We start from the raw sequence: 19,930 nt of genomic DNA, 5'->3' as shown, positions 1-19,930 counted from the left end.
CACCTCCACTTGGGTGTCTAATAGTTCTAACTTAACAAGGTTCCAAAGGAACTTGTTTTACCAGCCAACTCCCCCCGATATTCTCCTTCTCAGAACGTGGATCACCCAGCTCAGCCAGAAATACGGGTGATCTTTGATTCCTTTCTTTCCTTACTCCCTATTCCTTCCAACCTTTTAGCAAGACCCACTGATTCCGTCTCCCAAACAGTACCTCTCCAGTCTTCTGTGCCTTTACTATTACCACCTTAGGCCAAGCCACCATCATTTCTCTGACAGGGAACAATAATGACATCCTAACTGGCCATGGTACCCAACTCCCCACCCTGTCTCCTTACAACGCATTGTCCAGGGGTCAGTTCCTGAAGGCCTGGGGGGCAAGTGTAAGGAGTCAGGACTTTATTCTAAGTGCTTTAGGAGCCACTGAAGGGAACGACATAAATAATTTTTATCATAAAGAGATCAGCTTAGCTTCTTTGTGGGAAATAAAATGTAAGGGCCAAAAAGTGGAAGAAGGAAGCCTAATTAGGAGGCAGTTACACTTCTCAGCCCTCTTACCCCAGCTCTTCCACACCTATTCACTTGCCCGGCAGCCACTCCCCTTCTCCCTGTGCCTGCAACATGCCAAGCCCCTTCCCTCCTGAAGGCTGTCCACAGCCTGGAACGCTTGTCCTGATGTTAGCACAGCTGGCTCCACATCATTCAGTCCCCACCCTCTCAGAGAACTTTCCTGACCAGGCGGTAGTAATTACAGCTGTTCACAAACATCCCATCTCTCTCCATAGGGGCACAAAGTAGGACTGCACTTCTCTGCGCCTGGGCAGTTAGTTGTAGCCACGTGACTTGCTTTGGCCAATGAAATGTGGGTGGAAGTGATATCCGTCACCACTGGGTGGAAGCCTACGAGCCACTGTGTGTTTCACCACGATTTTTCTTCGGCCACAGACCGGCAGCGTACCAGATAATGGCTCCTCCACTGGCCTGAGACCCAGACTTAGGATGACGATCGTTCAGGGCAGAACTCTCTGCCAACCTACAGACACATGGCATGAGCAAGAAGTCAATCTTCCCTGTTTTAAGTTGCTGAGGCTTTGAGATGGTGACCGCAGCATACCTAGCCCATCTGGGCTGAAAAAGTTCCTCAGTCCCTTACATCAGCCTGCTTCAGGGCCATCATGGAAATACCACCAAGTGATCATTTCTACTTGCTGGTTTTATTCATTAATTTTGTTTCCCCTCTGCACCCCTCTCCAAACCCCATGAGAGCAGGGTCTCTGTTTACCTAGCTTCTAGAAGAGAGCCCAGTGCAAGTCACGAGGCAAGTATCTGTTGATTAAACCTCCAGTGCCTTGCACCTAGCATTTGTGGCTTATGTGCTAGTTTGCCAAGGCAACTGGAATGAATGGGTCTTGTACTCAGCACATCTGAAGCATCAAGGCCTAAAGCTTCACTCTGCTATTGACCGGTTAGGACAGTTGCTTGGGTTACACCCTTCCCAATTCACAGGAAACCAAGTTTCCCAAAGTCACCATGATTCCTTAGTCAGAAAAAGCTCTGCTAAAGACCACAAGCAGCAGGTAAACAAAAAGGAATGAAATCTTGGAACCATAAAATCATGAGAGTGAAGCCGCCCAGAGTTAGGAGACAGAGTGGAACAAAATTCATTTTGATACTATTTTACCAATGCTACTTGGCAGACAGTTGTTCTATCTTTTTTAAAGTTTTCTATGCCAGCTAAATCTAATTCCCCAGAAATGACCAAACCTCCAATTTCATTCTGGTCATAAAATACCGGCATGGAAAAAAACCTTAGTGATTTCTTAATTCAGACAACTCCATTTATCAGCTGGCTTGATCCCCTTTATTTGGAAACCTCTTAGGGTCTCACTGTTGTCTGCCAGAGGCTCAGAACGTAAAAACTCAAGTTAGAGATTGTTTTGTTTAACGTCATTGCCTTTTTAAACTAAAGATATTTTAAAACATTTTTTCCTAGCATACCATTATATAATTATAATAGAGCTGTAAAGAAGATCCTGATTATAAAATTAACCCTGCAATATTTTTAGGTTTTATATTTTTGCTCCTCACTTAAAATTTTTCCTTAAGGTTTCAAAATGTCTGAGATATTGAAGAGATAAACTCTTAAACACTACAAAGTTATTACTGCATCTGTTCTTTCAGGAACTAGCACCCTTTGGTTCTTTAGGGCAGCCAGAAATTAATTATGTTCTACTTATTTAGCTTAGTCTCTTAGACCCTAGACAAACAGGCTGTATCCTCAGTAAGCAAGTGCATTTTGTTTAACTTGCCGAAAAAAAGAGCAAATATCAATTCAGTAAACATTTGATCTCAAACTATCAACTTTTAATGTTAATAGATGGCAATTTCTGCAATCTTGTCCAAACGAAATTCAATGTTATTAACCATGTCCTAATCCTGAAGTTCAGGTACTAGGCACTTGCAGGTGAAACTTTTAAAAAATGAGCTCATACCATTTCCCCCACATGCTGAAAATGGGATAGTTTGAATATTGCAAGTCTCTCAAACAAAGCCATACTCACATGCAGGAAATCATTTAGATGTGGTTAAGGAAACAGGAAATTTTCGCATTGGCTTTAATATTTATATTTTACCAAAATTTTCCTGAACTTGGTAATCATTACTAACACTTCTTATAGTACTATCTACTGCCTCTTAAAAATAAAATAACTAAGCAGAAAATGTACAGTTGAAGAAAACTGGATGTCAGTCTATACAGTGATTTTTTACTTTCAGCATGACAGACTTTATTTTGGCACTTTAACAAATATTTTGCTTTACAGCAGTGACAAAATATTTGCCAGAAATCTCCTTTTCCTGGCATGGATATTCCAAGCAGTTGTTATTCTACGAACTGAATTTCGCTATGCTTTGCACAGTTAGAGGTATACCCACTACATTCTTAACCTCCGTAACCGAGGGACATTGTGCAGCTTTAAGAAGGTGCTATCACTTCCTTTTAATCACTCCAAAGTGGACTGATTGTGCAAGTGACTGGACAGGAATTTGAGAATTAAGGCCATTAAGAATTGATGTAAACACTGTTCCAAGTGCTGCATTAAAAATTTTTTTTTTAAATGAGTTCTGTGGCAATTCCGGGGAATGTTTTCTAAATGAAGGATTCATACTTCATTAAAAGTAAATTACATGTTGGAAAGGTTGCTGTTTTTGCTGTCTTCCTACTTTGGCCGCTCACAGTTTAAAACAAAATTGGTGGTAAAATAGAAAAAGGAAATGTTCAGTTAGAAGGCAGTCCCCAGACAGGGTACTCTCATATTTCCAGCTATTCCTCAGGCATCGCTGCTTTCCGGCAATTGCATTCCTAAGCAGTGAGGCCCTCCTTTTAATGCACAGAGCCTTCCTGCCTGACTCTTCTTCCCTACAGTGTGAACTATGGTATTCCATCTATGACCTCTTCGGTTAAGCTTCAGGAGAGATTGGGAGCACAGTTTCGAAGGTAAAGCAATCTACAGGACTAAACCATAGACACGATGTCAGGAAAGCCCCCTTTAGTCCTTGGGAATTTATGGTCCTAAAAGTTATTTGCAAGAGCAGGCATTCATCTCAAGATTGCCATCAGCTATCTCCATAAAGGTTGCAAAAGTCACAATTCCCTCTCTGGCGGCCTTTCGATATCTACATTCAAACAGACACAGGATGATACATTCAGATTTCCTCTGGCCAATTCAGAAGTGAATCTGGTAATAAACAGCCTTATCAATGAGCTCTTTGGTTTTTGATTTACAGACACTGTGGAACATTCAGAAATCAAACTCACAACATCCTTGAGAGCAGACGGTCGTTAGCAAAGGGGAGGTGTACATTTGATCGAAAATGTACAAAATTTATAACAGTGACATTTTCAATATTAGGCCACGTGATTTATTCAGTAGTTTTTATGTTCCCAAATTACAATTTACGTCTATTCGTAAGACTACAAAAGTTACCATTAGAATCGTCTGTGCTTATAAAATACCAACTTTTTTTTTTAACTGTTATATATACTCATTGACACCAGTCTGCGACGAGTTACATAGAATCATAGGCACTTCAAAGGCTTAAAAAGATGTTTACAACTTAAATGCATTTTTAAGAACAAAAACTGATTTTTTTCCTTAAGTCCCTACTCGTACCTTCAGATTGCAAGAAATTAACAAATACAGTGGCCAAAGGAATCTGCAGCAACTTCTCAAAATACTGTTATCATCTTTGGGTTTGCTGAGGCTTGTCAGTAACTCAAATCCTCCCAAAAGAAGATCTGATTAGATAGACATGACTAAACAGTTTTGTGGTGATAATCCAATTTTACACATTAATTTGCTGTTGCAAATCTGCCTGAAGCTACAGGTAATGAAAAACAAAGCAAGTGTAAAACGGATAGTCTGACACTTAAAAATTTATACAAAGTGGAGGTTAAAGTTCATATATTTGAAAATCACATATACACTAACTTACCATTATCTGAAATATCCAAAGACAAACTGCACCATAACAGCTACAAAAGGCATAGAGTTTTGTTTTGTTTTCAAGGGGACAAGAGGGGCGAGCAGAGGAGAGGGGGAACAACAGATAAATTAACGAAGTAAGACGAACTTGGTAAGGTCAATCTGAGACATGCAGACTCAAACGAAACAGCTTTCATCTTCAAACCGTAGGATAAAAACAATCTTTTCATATTTGCACATAAAAGTTTAAACCGATTCCATGAACATTGAGGGTTTTTATAACATAATATTTTGCCACTGCTATTCACAGAACACTGCAGATGTTAAATTTGAATTTTATGTTGTTCTAAAGAAATACATGAAAAGTTTTAAATACAATGGGATTTTATCATTAAAGTGCCAGAACGGCTCTTTAATGAAAAAAAACAAAAAAACAAAGATCTTCATTATTCTATGCCAAAGCTTTATTTTTAAAAGTTCAGTGATCTCATAAATAGAGACACTAAATGGGAGTTTTCACGCATAAAACTCCTTAGTAGGTGCCTTCTGATAAGCAGTACTGGATGGCTTGCGTTCTCCAAGGTCATAACTTCCTTCATCCTTCTTTCTCATGCGATACACCAACAGCAGGATAAGGAAAATTGCAAAGAGAAAGCCGATCACTCCGCCAGCAATGACAGCTGAAACACACCAGAAGGAAGATTACTCTTAGAAGAGATTCAAGGGTGGCAGAAATTAGCTCTGTCAAGCCCAATCTATCTACACTTTCATAAAAAGCTTAATTTAAAAACCCCCAAACTGGATTCAATGAAGCAACCAGGTAATGATGCAAATCTGACATTCCTCAGGAGGTATAATACTTTCTTTGATTGATATTAATAATATCCCCCAAAAGCCTCAATAAGAAAAATCTGGCTGTGACCTCAACTAAGTCCATACTTTAAAACTCTTGAGTCTTTTCGGTATTCACATTTTGTACTCTAATCTTCTAACTGCTTTTTTCAATGAAAACACAAAACATGATATAATCGACTTAAATTCTGTAAAGGAAAATAAATATGAAAAAAGCATGCAAATTTCCTTTCTAGTCTTGGATTTGGGACTATCCTCTTTCAGGGATCAAGTGTTGTACAGACATAGAGAACAGATTTGTGGTTGCCAAGGGGGGGTGGGGAGTGGGGGAGGGATGGAGTGGGAGTTTGGGATTAGCAGGTGCTAACTATTATATATATGTATAACTGAATCGCCTTGCTGTACATCAGAAACTAACACAACATTGTAAATCAAATATACTTCAATAAAATAAAATTTTTAAAAAAAGATTAAGTGTTCTAAAATCTTGCAAATCTTCCCCTTTAAAATCAAATGTTAATACTTTCATCAGTAAGTTACGATTAGAGACAACATCCTTTAATACCTTGGGCACTATATCAATGGCCCGCCCCATAAAGAACCTTTCCTTCTCTTAAATTTGTTTTGAAATCAGGATGAATGACTTGGATCAAGACTGACTGATTTTCATATTCTGCCACCCCCCAACGCCCCATTGTTCTGGACCAACTCAGGCCTTAACTTTCTTCTTCTTGCCTCTCCCCACCCCGCCCAAAAGGCTGGCCAAGGGGTAGGCTGAGGGAACTGACAGAAAATAAAGACAACATTTGCCTAACTCTTGCCTCTCACTCTGGAATGAGACAGGTGCTCAACATGGTTTTCAGTACTAAGGTAACATCCAGCAAGCTTTGCCGATACCTCTGAATATCACTTAGGCAAACACAGGCCTATTTAAGGACCTGCCACCTGAGCCCCACTGGGCTACTCACCTGCCAGGACTTCTGTTCGTTTAAACAGATTGTCTGAGTGCTTCTCAGTATACACATTTGTAGCCTCTTCAGCTGGGTCCATTTTCCTTTCTGAGTCAGAGAGGTGAACTTTTTCCTTATCAATTTCTTCAGGTGACTGGGGAAAAAAAAAAAAAGATTATGAAGATTTTCTTTTAATGTGCTGGAAAGAAGAAATAGTAGATAAGCACATTCCCAAGTTCGTTCCTTTCAAACACTGAGTTTACGAAAGACCTGCAATAATTGCTTTGTGTGATGTGCATACCAGTGGGTGAGTCCTATGGTGGACCCATGTTGTTCAAGGTTTTATGTAACACCCATCACATGTATAGGCAAAATGGATAGTTAGTGAGTTCACAATAATCCTAATGACATGGGTAGGTTGTTTTAGTCGACATTTCGTAAGATCTCTAACTTTCTCACCACCCTTCTGACTTTAGGCCACCATCCCCCTCTGGCTGCTCCAACCCAATAGCACTGCCCCAATTCTCCTCACTCCTTTATCATCTTTTTGCTACACAGGGCACTGTGAGGACAGCTTCCTTGTTGGCATTCTCTCCAAGTGTTCTCCCAGGGCTCTGCCTGCTACCACTCTGTGGGGAGCAGCCCCCAGGCTTCATCTGTAATGCTCCCCTCTATTTATTCACTCTTACAACACCTTCACCAGACCCTGGATTACAAAGAACTTCAGGGGGCCTGGGTTCTGCAAGTAGCTCCTGTGTGGTCCTGATCAAGTCATACCACTTTTCTGGACTTCATTTTCTATATCTGTCCAATGAATGGCACGCTCAGTTCCTGAGTATTCTGCAAGTCTAAAGTACACTCTTCTCATAGAAAGCCCATCGCTATTTGGATACCTGGTAGAAGGACAGACAACTTGACAGATGAGAGAATGAATTATCTGGGTTCTAATCTAGGAGCCTTTTCACTATGCATTAGCACTCAGGGAAGGGTTAGGAAAGGGAAGAGAAAAATAGGTTAATACTCAGGTTTGTGACTAGGGAAAGAGGAAAGCAAGTTCTGGTGACGAATGAGGTGAGAATAAGTAGCTATTGTGACATTAGAGACTGAATTTAACTCATCCGTATCACCTCTGTCCCATTATTATGACAGATCACATGAGTCCCCTCAGGTTTTTTCAGTCCCTAAAATCATTTGAGAGCATTGACATTCCCTCTGACTCGGCTTCTGATCTAGCAGCCAGGAAGGAGCTTGCATTTCAGGGGGTCTGCGGGTGTGGGAACAGGAGGTCTCCACAGAACTGGGGCCACCACGTACTCACAGGAAAGGTCCACCAGTGTACAAACTTCCAGGTGCTCTGGATGGAACATTCACTCTTTAAATTTAAAAGTTTTATTGTATGAAAGTAAGAGTTTGACTAATAAGAATTCTTTCAATAGTATAGAACTAACCTGAAATACCTTAACTCCTGTATAGATGTACAAAGTGAAAGGACGAAAAGCCAGCAGAGATAATTAAATTAAGCCAATTAAAGATCTGTCACATCCATGTCTGGTTGTTTGGATGCCATGGAAATGTGATGGAAGTAAAAGATGACAAGCAATGCTCTGCTTGAACAAACAACTGTGTTCTTTTTATTCTGTCACATAAATTTATAACAAACTAGACAGAATATCTATAACAGTGACATTAATGCCACAGTGACACCCATTCAAAAGCAAAGTCTACTTTAATGGTATCCTAGAAGCAATGTTTAATTTAGCTGTGCCATGTATGACAAAATAGAAAATTTAATCACCAGTATTAATATTATTCATTATCAGTATTATTATGATAAGTACCTTGAAAAGTGTTTGACACAATGAGTAGCACTCAGTAAATCTCCCACAAATGGATGAATTTTTATTATTACTACATCGAACACAAATGATACCAGGAATACATTAAAAGATTTGGGGGTCCTTAATTTCTGAGCTCATCTGCCAAACACCTATCTTCTTTATTTTAATCTGACACAATTACTTCCCTAAAACCAATTCTTAAAAACTTAAACCAATTTTCAATTCATTGTTGTCAACTGACCAGAGAGCTCTACGTCAAACTAGGTTTTGCTTAGGATAAACTCCACCATGAAAAGCCAAAACTGAATTTCTTGTCTCACGCTCGTGAGTCCTAATGGTTCCTAACGGTTCCTGACTTCAAGGGATTCAGTTATGACAAGTGGTCAAATAAACAAAGCCAGATGCATCTTTCAGCAGCCACACTGGATGACCTACCCTCAGCTGCACCTGTTACTTTTCATCGCTCCTCTTCTCCCTTCTTCCTGTCACTCACTGAACTGAATCCATTTCTGGAGCAGCTACCGTGCACGGAGCCAGCTGTGTCTGCCTCAGTGCTCAGAACTTCTCCTTCCTTTCCTGTTGCCTGGCCCGTGAAGTCAGTCTACTGCCAACGGTAACGAACCCTTCTCCATCCGACAAACAGCACTCCAGTCCGGAGAGGGCTGCCCCGGCTGCCCCGCATCTGCAGAAACCCATCCAGCCCTGTCCCTCACCACCCCGTGCACATGCACCGGGAGGACAGCGGGCGAGGGGAAGAGCAACTGCACTCTGGGAAGGGGAGGAGAATCAATGGGCGGGAAGCCTGCGTGCGTTCCGGCCTGCAGAGGGGCTCTCCTTACTCGGGAGAAGGCCTGTCCCTACCTTCGTGACACAGCCTTCCACAGCCTGTCTGCTGCTAAAGCTTAGCAGCACCTCATTTCTAACCAGCAGACGGGTGAGCTCCAAAAGGGGGCACTTGTGTTTCCAAGTTCTCAGAAGCAGCATGCTACCCACAGGCCGTCTGCAAAGTCTCCTGCTGCTGTCACTTCACACGCTCACTTGGTGAACTGCCTCGGTCTCTCCTGCTCTAACCAAATTCAATGAAGGCTTACAAAATGCTTACTGGCTCTCAGGTGCCACGCTGCATGCCCTCACACTTAATCTTCTCAAGGACTCCATCAGGAATGGGCTCAGAGAAGCTAAGAAACTTGACCAGATCTAGGATTTGAAACCTAGGCTTTCTTCAGACTTTAATATGCATTTTCCAACTTAAATAGCTTACCTAGGAGTGGGTAGTCAGCTACTTGCAGCAGCATGCTAATAGGGCCAAAATCATCGGTCTCATAGTTTCCATTAACCAGTAGCTTTGCTCTGTTCTAAGGCCAAATACCTTATTTCTTAGTAAGTCAGCTCTCAAAATGAATATAGGGATGTACCCGCATTCCTCGTTATCATTGGAAGAGGTCAGAGTTTACATACCACTGAAGGTGGGCCTGAAAATACTCTGGGAAAACACTTATTGAGACTAGTACCTAGAGTCTCCTTAGTCCATAACCTGTTTCAGCAGATGTAAAAGTTCACAATGGTTTTAACTCAGAACAAATTCTTTACGAAATAAAAACAAATTTTCTTAGCATAAGCCAAATAAACTGAAAAGGTTTTGCTTCTTAACTGGGCTATGAGTTCCTTAAGAAGGAGTACCCTGTAAAAAAGATTTGTTTATAAGCTACGCTTGGGTGATAAAAGCACTAGGTACAATTAGCTACCAAGCCACAAACAGATGTGGAAGAACCGTAAATGCACGTTACTAAGTGAGAGAAGCCCATCTGAAAAGGCTACATACTGCATGATTCTAACTATGCAACATTTTGGAAAGGCATAACTACGGAGGCAGTAAAAAGGTGAGTGGTTTCTAGGGGCTGGGGCAGGAGGGATGAATATGTAGGGTTATAGAGCATTGTAGGACAGTGAAACTATTCTGTAGGCTACAATAATGGTGGGTACGTGCCCATTATATATTTGTCAGAACTGACAGGATGTACATCACCATGAGTGAACCCTAAGGTAAAACTCTGGACTCTGGGAGACTATGACCTGTCAGTGTAGGTGCATCAGTTGTAAGAAGCGAACCCCTCTGGCACAGGATGTTGATGGGAGGAGGCTTTGCCTGTGTGGGAGTCTGTGGGAACTCTCCGTACTTCCCGCTCAATTTCCTGTGAACCTAAACCTGCTCTGAAAAACAAAGTCTATCTAACAGCAACAACAAAAAAGCAAGTAGGTGGGTAAATGTCAAAACGATCATAAAGAGTAAGGAGGAGCCATTTACGATACAATGAAAAGACCATTTGTCCTTACACAGTTTTAAAGGGCACCTCTTAAAAGGCACAGTCTGTACAATTTTTTAAAAAGGCACATTTACAATAACCTGAGAACGCAATGGAAAACAAAACACACCTTTGTCTGAGCGGGGATCTTATTCTGTATCTTGTTCAGAGTCGTGGTTTCTACTCTCGGAGCAGCGCTAGTGAACGGAAGCTTTGGAAGGGGTCGAGACGTGGTCAGCTCTGGACTCTCTCCGTCCTCATCAGCTCCTGGCAAAATAAGCAAAGATGACCTAAGCACACGAATCAGGACACAGAGTTCTACAGTATCAGACAACATTGTCTACGGCTGACGATGACAGAGCCATGTTCTTTCAAAATACCTGCTCCTCAAGAACTTAGCACAAACCTTCCTGCAGTCTTCATAGCAATGAAGAGTGATTTCAAGGTGGATCTGTGGAGAGCCCGGCATTTTTTTCTATATTATTATTATCCTGAATGCTCTCAAGTAGCCCTTCTTTTACTTCCATGTTCAGTCTGTCCCACTCAAGAGATTTCTTCCCTTCTATGCTGAAAGGTGCTACATTTTCCATTTTAAAACATAACAACAACAAAAAAGGAACACTGACCCTTTATCTGTGTGAGCTGCTGCCCTCTCTCCCCTTTTTACCACCAGATGTTTCTAATGGTGGTGTGCAGACTCACCGGCCTCTTCCCTCACCATCTACTCTGCTCTGTGCTCTACTCCCCCTACTCAGGTATTCCCTGTCACCACACTACTGGTACTGTTTTGTTAAGGTCACCATTCCCCTCCACGTTCCATATCCAGTGGCATTTTCCAGAGTCCTCATCTAATTGAACCTCCTAGCGCCACTGGACGCTTGTCAACTCTCACCTCCTTCTTGATATACTACCTTTGGGTTTCTATGGCTTTGACTTCCTGGCTTTCTCCCCTCACCTCTCTGGCTATTTCTAAGTCTCCTTTGCAGGCTCATTCTCTTCTACCTGGACACAAAATATGAAGAGCTCCTTAAGGTTGAGCCCTAGGCTGCTTCTTACTCCACACTTTCTCCATGGCTTCAATCACCATGTAAAGACAAATGAAACCTAAGTTGACATCATTAGCTTCTACCACTCCTCTGAAATGTAGACCTACATATCCACTGGCCTACTTGGCATTTTCACTTGAATGACTCAAAGGTGCTATATACATCTCTATCATGTTCAAAATACAACTCACGGAACAGACTTGTGGTTGCCAAGGGACGGGGGGTTGGGGAGGGACGGATTGGGAGTTTGGGATTAGCAGATGCAAACTATTATATAGAGAATGGATAAACAACAAGGTCCTACTGTATAGCACAGAGAGCTATATTCAATATCTTGTGATAAACTATAATGGAAAAGAATATTGAAAAAGCATGTGTGTGTGTGTGTATATCTAATTATATACTGAATCACTTTGCTGTACAGCAGAAATTAACACAATATTGTAAATCAACTGTACTTCAATAAAATTTAAAAAAAAAATAGAACTCATGATCTCCTTGCCTCTCCCTTCTACAAACCTGGTCTTCTCTCCATATTATCTTGCAGTGAATGGAACCCTCCATTCCTATAAATCACAGCTCTGGCCCCCTCCCCTCTTCCTTACCACCACATTGAATCCATCACCCAGTTCTGTGGATTTTACCTTTTTATCATGTCTCCACTCTTACACCTTTCTACGGTTCCAGGGCCACCGCCCTCATCCAAACCACTGTAATCTTCCTATCAGTCACTGTACCTACCTTCTTCCTAACAGCTCCCTTTCAGTCCACTGTCCACACACTGGCTGTGACCCCATCATCCTCCTGTTTAAAGCTATTACAATGGCACGCCACTGATTTCAAGATGAATATAAAATGCCTCAACCTAGCCTTGTGTGGTCCAGCCCTGGCCTACCTTTCCAGCTTCCTACAAGCATCATTTTCCCTGCTGTCCCCTGTGCTCCAGCTGTGGTCCCTGATCTTCAGCCAGAAGCCTTTGCCTAGTTAATTCCTAACTCACCTCCAGACCTCAGCACAAACATCATTGCTTGGAGAAGGCCTCCCTTCCATATTAGATTAGAGTCCTCGTTAAATGGTTTTTTAACACCACCTTTCTTACCCTAAGATTGCATTTATCAAAAGTTTGTAATGATGCATTTGTTTGTGTAATGATTGACTTAAGTTTCCCCTACAAGACTGAAGCCCCATATGGCCAAGGGATTGTTTGCCAAGTGCCTAACAGAGTCCCAACACCTGCAGACTCTGACCCAGTATTTGTGCAGTAAGGACTGACCACTGACTGCCAGCTGGGCACTATGTTTTTTTGTTTGTTTGTTTTGCTTTTTTATCAGAAGAATTTGAGTATTTCTCACATTCAAATATAACATTCTTTTTTTTTAAACATCTTTATTGGAGTATAATTGCTTTACAATGGTGTGTTAGTTTCTGCTGTATAACAAAGTGAATCAGCTATACGTATACATATATCCCCATATCCCCTCCCTCCTGTGTCTCCCTCCCACCCTCCCTATCCCACCCCTCTAGGTGGTCACAAAGCACCGAGCTGATCTCCCTGTGCTATGCGGCTGCTTCCCACTAGCTATCTGTTTTACATTTGGTAGTGTATATATGTCCATGCCACTTCTTACTTTGTCCCAGCTTCCCCTTCCCCCTCCCTGTGTCCTCAAGTCCATCCCCTACGTCTGCATCTTTATTCCCGTCCTGCCCCTAGGCAATCTTGAGAAAGAAACACAGAGCTGGAGAAATCAGCCTCCTGGACTTCAGACTATAACATTCTTTTTAAGCTGACCATTCGTCAAATTTGTAACAACTGAAAAAAAACTCAAAGTCTGTAACTCAAACTAACCTGCTTCCTCGGACAGGAACAAATGATGAATAGCCCCAAATTCCTCACAGAAGCATGTTACAATAACAAGCGGTTCAAAAAGCAAGCGGTAAGATACTGGGAATAGTGCAAAGCTATGAATAAGGCTCATTTTAAAAATATTTTAATATATCGACTGCCTCTGGCACGTACACTCGTTATACAGAGAAGAAATGGTGAGGGTCTATTGGAATAAATATTGGATTTGGCATTAAACAAACTTAGTACTGATTCTGGCATTTATTATCTCTGTGACCTTGGGCAAATAACGCTTGAGTCAGTTTCTTCACCTGTAAAATGGGGATAACAACAACTAAGTCTCAGAGGTGCAAACATAATATGTATATTTGAAAGCATTCTGTATACATAAAATGTTACATAAATGTAAGTCATTAATAATGATGGCTCCAAATACACTGCTCTTTCATATCAGTCTCCCTGATTTTCCATCAAAGTTTTATACATAATATGATTGATTTGCTTCTTACAAAAAAAATTCAATGAGAAATGAAAAATTTTCAATTAAGGGCTTTCAAGACTCCCTTGGTTCACAAGAGTTACAAATACGAACTGCCAAATTAGGAGTGTGAAGAATTTGTTGTGAGAGAAGAGATTTTGTAAAGTAGAAAATTCCCTCAAGTTGGCACTTCTTAAATTAGAGACAGGTGAGTGACCCACTTCAGGGGCTCTTCCACTGCATTTATTATCTTTATTAAAAAGATTGACCCTCTTGCCCAAACCAGAAAACTGGGGATCCCCTTTCAGCCCGCTTTGCCTGAGACATCCTAGCCCAGAGCCCAAAGCTCGTTTCCACCTGGGAAACTCCTGCTTACACTTTTACGCCCAGAATCAGTGTCATCCTCTTTCCATCCATCGTGGAACTGTTTCTTTCTCTACGTTTCCACTGTTCACTAAGTTTCTTCTTTTTTGAAAAATAACATTTTCTTCTACTTATAAAAAGAATACATGTTTTTAAAAAATACATTTTTCATGGATGATATTGGGAAACAGAAATACAGGAAGGAATAAATAAAATTATTCCACCACCAGAGAAAGCATCATTAGATTTTATTTACTGAAGTGTTCCTAGCACCTAGAATGGTGTCTGTTCCCCCGTGTTATGGGTCATTATTAAATAGTTGCGGAATGAATTGAATAAATATCTGCATATCATCTCATCTCCTAATGAGTTTTTCATCTCTTAGATGACAGTTCCACCTTCCAAGGACTCTTCCACTCTCAGAATGGTCCTTTTTCAAAGTATCCTCTTCTTGTTTCAACGTTAAAGAGTCTTATCTCTCCAACTGTAATAAGTTTTTCTGTAAGTTCTCTTCTCACTGTGAGTTTCTGTTCTCTTACCATTCGGGGGTGTGGGAAGGTCTCTATCTTTCAGAAGTTACAAGTTCTCCTGTAAATGTCTGGGGAGCCTTGGTTGTCTTCTTGTATTTAAGAAGGAAAGGCTGAGAAGCTGACTAGAAGCTCTGAGCACACAGGAGAGGTCTGTCAAATGTGAGCATCATCAGTTAGACAGACTTGTGTGTTTTGCTGGAGAAATTGCCAATGCCAGTATCTTGGAGTTGTCTCCTTTGAGTTGGTCCAATTTCCTAGAGAGGGTAAAGGCCAGCCCGTCAGTGTTCCAGGAACTGACTGGGAGAAGACAACTGGGAATATCTCCGCATTAAATAACTCTTCATCTAAGAACTTGTATTTCCTGTTTTCAGTGTGGGGTCCCTTGCCCCATCTGTGCCTGGTACACTCCCAGTCCAAAGACCCTCTGTTTTATCTTCCCCAGATAATAAACCTCCAGTTTTCTCCTGAGGTTGGGAGCATCAGTCCCTTGGCTGCGTTATGGTGGGAAGGAATTAGGGAATCTACCTGCATCTTGAACAGACTTTCAACCAATCATCCTGAGTTTAGTACCATTTTCACGCTCCATCTAGTGCCATGAATTCTGGGGCCCTACGGGGATTCTACTCTGTAAAGTGGTTGCCTCTTGGCTCTCCCCACCCCCACTACTGGCTAACTCAGCTTTCTCACGTCTGCCAAGTCTGTTACTACTAGCCCATCTGCTTCCCAGCTTTCAAAACATTGTGGCCTTTGTCTCCTGTACTGTTTTGTTTGTCCTTGTGAGTTTAGGCCCCATTCCTTTATTGTTGGTTTAGTTGCGTATTGAAAGGTATGTGTGTTCAATCTCCCATCTTTAACCAGAACTCTGCATTTAACTCTTACATTTTTGTTGTACAGCACCTTCTTATGTTATATCACCCATGACATGGTATAACAATTATTTTTTTCTCATTTCTACATTTTTCTCATCAGACTCTTGGTTCCTTGAGGACAAGGACCTAGTTTTTCATCTGTGTCCCAAGAACATGGCCTAGTGTCTGGTCCACAGTGAATGCCCATGAAACATTTAAGTGAATGGTTGAAGTTTTCATGTCTGCCAATGCCCACCCCTGAGTGCACATATATAGTCTGGTACCATCTTCTCAGGTGGGAAGCACCCTCTAGGCCTTTGGCCATTTTCCTCCAGTCCCTTTGCTCTTCCACTGGATAGCATACGGGAGTGAGGACAGAGGGAACGAAACCCGGGGGATCCCAGTCTCCAGCTGGGACTGGGCATCAGCTAGGCAGGGTCTCCTCATTCTGGAGTAGAGTTTTAAGACACAAGGAGGCAGTAGAGCAAAGGAGTGAAAGAGAACACACTATCAAGCCCAACTCCCTGGCCCCTATCCCAGCTCCATTTCTTTCCAACAGTGTGATCTGAGGCAAGTTATTCAATCCCCGAGCCTCAGGTTTTTTCATGTGAAAAACAGAGATAATACAATCTGTCTTTACAGAGCTGTTATAAGACTAGGAACAGTGCCTGACATGCAGTAAGGGCTTTACAAATTTTAGTTACAGCTTTTATTACCTTTAAGCTGAAAATCAACATCCCCAGTGCAATGCAAGGAGGTTTCCAAAATCCAGAATGATACGCTTCTTTTTTTTTTTTTAATTTATTTATTTTTAAAATTTATTTTATTTTTGGCTGCGTTGGGTTTTCGTTGCTGCGCGCGGGCTTTCTCTAGTTGCGGTGAGCGGGGGCTACTCTTCGTTGCGGTACGCGGGCTTCTCATTGCGATGGCTTCTGTTGCTGCAGAGCACAGGCTCTAGACGCACGGGCTTCAGTAGTTGCAGCACACGGGCTCGGTAGTTGTGGCTCATGGGCTCTAGAGCGCAGGCTCAGTAGTTGTGGCGCACAGGCTTAGTTGTTCCGCGGCATGTGGGATCTTACCGGACCAGGGCTCGAGCCCGTGTCCCCTGCATTGGCAGGCGGATTCTTAATCACTGTGCCACCAGGGAAGACCCAGAATGATACACTTCTTTGTAGCAATGATCTGCCTAAGGCTGGAGCCAAGGCAGAAGCAATGTGGGCCCACGTTTAAGCCTCAGCACGATCCGTCTGATGAGTGGTTCAGGATTTCAAATGACCCACTCCAATCCCCTTTCACCTGGATGGGGGGAGTGGGGGAGGGGAGGTGCTGCCAGAGGAGCAGGACTGAACCTGTGTCCTTTACATTAAACTTAGGGACAATCTTGGCAGAAATCAGCAAAATGACTTGGACAACCTCCACAAATCTCTAACAACTCTTAGATTCTAAGATCTGTGAAATGGGGACCAAATTGTATCCATATTTATTATTTCCTGGGACATTTTCAAGAAGACAGTTACAAAGCACTTTTGAGGTGCTAACGAAAAAAAAGAGGTGCCATGAGTGAACGGTATTAATAGAGTTGTGGGCTATGGAGAACAACTTTTCACACTCATCCTGCGTGTGCGTTATATACCACTTTCCCCAGAATAACTAGGGCTATTTTTACATGAGGACTGCGTTGTAAGCTCATTGTTACTAGGTCAGACACCACCTCTCTTGTCTTTCTCAGACTTGCTGTTTTCCAACCTAAAACGCTCACTCTTATGTAGCTAGAGCTCGCCCAAAGACACAACTGATTTTAATTTCCTCTGGGTCATTCTGAAGCCCAGGCCGAACTGATTGTGAGACATCTACATTCAGCGTAACTTTTACCAAATGTTGAACATAAAGTGAAAACTCAAGTCAAGGAAGATCCTGGATAAGACTTGCCTAGCATGCTGCTGACTTCGAGTTCCTGACTGGATCATTAACATATGCACAAGCTCTTCTTCTTTCTCTGCTACCTGGGGACCAATCCGGGCACAGGTGAAACACTTCTCAGGTATGGTAGACTGCAAAATTGGCCAGATCCTTTATTCCCCCTTGTATCCACATCCTCTGCAATGTGGCCCTGCAGCTTTTTTCATTAAGAGGCAGACTCTGGCCTGGCCTTATAACTGGCTCTGACCCATCAAATATGGCAGTGAAACTGGGCCAGTTCTAAGCCTTGGCTTCAAAAGATTTTGCTCACTCCTGCTTGCTGTCTTGGGATCTCTGCCTCCTCCCTGTGGACAAATGGCTGGCCTTCTGGAGGATGAGAGACCGCATGACCAGAGCCAAGTCTGCCCCATTGCCCCAGAGATATGACAGAACCCAGAAAGATCAGCAAAGCTGCAAACCCAACCTGCAACTGACCATTGACATGTGAGGGAGCCCAGTCAGGCCAGCCTAAATTGCCACCCTGCAGAGTAATGAGCTAAATAAAATGACTGTTGTTTTTAGCCACTACTCTTCGGGGTGGTTTGTTACGAGTCATTACTGCGGTGATAGATAACTGATACACCAATGGAGTTGAGGATATCACTGTACAATCATTTTACCTGGCTACTACGTTCTCCCTCCTATGTTTGAGCAATACACTAGGAGTAAGAAAGTATAACTCTTCTTGGTCTCACCTATAATCTTTAAGGTAGGGTTGGCAGCTGTATGAAACCAGTGTCTCAGGGATCTCTTTAAGGGTGGTTTCCATGACATCGCTCTGAAAGCCTCAATAATAAAATTAAAAGCTGATGTTGACAGAACACTGACTACATGCCAAGCAGCATACTCTAAGAGCTACAGATGTGTCAACCCCTTAAGCCTCACGACAAACCTATGTGGGAGGGACTATTATTACCTTCCAGTCTATAAATGAGGAAACTGAGGTTCAGCCAAGTTAAATACATTCCCAAGATCTCACAGCTCAAGTGGCGGGGAGCTAGAATTCACACCCAGATGCTGTGACCCCACAGAGCATACTCTTAACCATCGTGCATAACTGCCTGTCTCCTCGAAGTAAGTTCCACTAGTTGTGTGTGTGCGCGCACGCACGTGCTTGCACAAGCACAGAGAACAGAGGTGAGTGTGGACGTAGCCTGCCTTACCCGAGCCTGATGCAGAAGCATAATCATCGTCATCAATAGGATACACTCCTGAAGCTTCTTCAATGGAGCTGTTGTCAAGGTACATGTCTTTATCAGATGTCAGCTCTGCCCGCTGAGAAAGGAGAGAGAAGGGATTCAGGATGGTGAGAAATTAGGAAGTGAGCTTATTCAACTCACTGTGCAGGTTTACACCTCGGCGGATACCCGTCCCTCTCCCCTGTTCCTTGGAACCCACATTTCTGGCCCTACCCCTCCTTAGGACACCCTGACAACTCATATTACGTCAAGGGCTGACCACAGACAAATGTCCCCGAGGGAAGCCTACAGAACCTAACTCAGTAACATGAAGATGGCTCAGAGGCCGAAGCACCTATCACGGGCTTATCTCCTTACATCCCACTAAACCTGTCTGAGTTCCAGGGCCCCAGTGCTAGTTGGAACCATCTCAGGCATTCCTGCTGTCACAAAGTCACTGTGAGGCTCCTTTACTGGAAAAGCTACAAGACATTCAAATCATTTAAGACTTTCTTGGGGATGTATTAGGGTGCTTGGGCAAAATCACCACCCAGGGATCCATCAAGGCCCCTTGGATGTTTGCAGGCCTGGCCACACTCAGAAGCTCGTGGTGGCGGGCAGGCTGTCACAGGGCTTCCTGCCGCAGCCCAGACGCATGCAGATGCCAGCACCACACCCCTCGAGGAGCAGGGCCTGCGAGGCTCATGGACCAGGGCGACAGCCCACCGTGAGCCACGTCTGGGGCTCACGGGCTTAGCAGAGCCTTAATGACAAATGCAGAGAAACCCACAGGAGCACATTCTTTTTATATTCCTGGCACTTGGTAACAGCGAATCACACACCGAATATGGAGAGGGGATCATTCACTAAGTCGACCAGTTCCACAGCTTCTTAGCTCTTCGGTAAGAATTTTAGTCTTACAATTCAACCTAATCCTACCAAGAGAGCAACTCGCATGAATTGGAGGCCGAGTAGATGCATAATTTTTTCTTAAATGGTTTCAGTAAATTGATATTTTACCACCAGTATCTCATGAAAGCCCAGAAACAAATACAGCAATCTGTCAGCTTCTAAACAACATCTGTGTTTGGAAAAAGGCAACACTCATTATTGTCCTATTTTTAAAAATCAAATGGAATGTCTCTTCCTAATAGGAATGACAAAAAATGTTTCCCTCACTACAGAGGCTTTCATTAGATTTCCTTTAAAGCCTTCTGTTCCAGCTGTCACTGCGACTGGAACCTTCCTAGGAGGATGCTGG

At 42.6% G+C, this 19,930-nt stretch overlaps 1 protein-coding gene across 1 annotated transcript in view; it reads right to left on the bottom strand.

Annotated features, from left to right (window-relative positions):
* Nucleotides 1–4,923: 4,923 nt before the first annotated feature.
* SDC2 (syndecan 2) overlaps nucleotides 4,924–19,930 on the bottom strand; it is a 109,345-nt gene continuing 94,338 nt past the window's right edge. Inside the window, exons 2-5 of the mRNA XM_068525466.1 lie at nucleotides 18,655–18,766; nucleotides 10,555–10,691; nucleotides 6,302–6,437; nucleotides 4,924–5,161 (exon numbers count right to left, since the gene is read on the bottom strand). Of these exons, the coding sequence (XP_068381567.1) occupies nucleotides 4,998–5,161; nucleotides 6,302–6,437; nucleotides 10,555–10,691; nucleotides 18,655–18,766 (549 nt within the window). The 3' untranslated portion in view covers nucleotides 4,924–4,997. The remainder of the gene's footprint in view (nucleotides 5,162–6,301; nucleotides 6,438–10,554; nucleotides 10,692–18,654; nucleotides 18,767–19,930) is intronic.

The sequence above is a fragment of the Eschrichtius robustus genome, chromosome 17 (assembly GCF_028021215.1).
Source record: "Eschrichtius robustus isolate mEscRob2 chromosome 17, mEscRob2.pri, whole genome shotgun sequence".
In the NCBI taxonomy this organism is placed as follows: Eukaryota; Metazoa; Chordata; class Mammalia; order Artiodactyla; family Eschrichtiidae; genus Eschrichtius; species Eschrichtius robustus.
The sequence above is the reverse complement of the archived record's forward strand: the minus strand, read 5'-3'. Positions and strand labels throughout refer to the sequence as shown.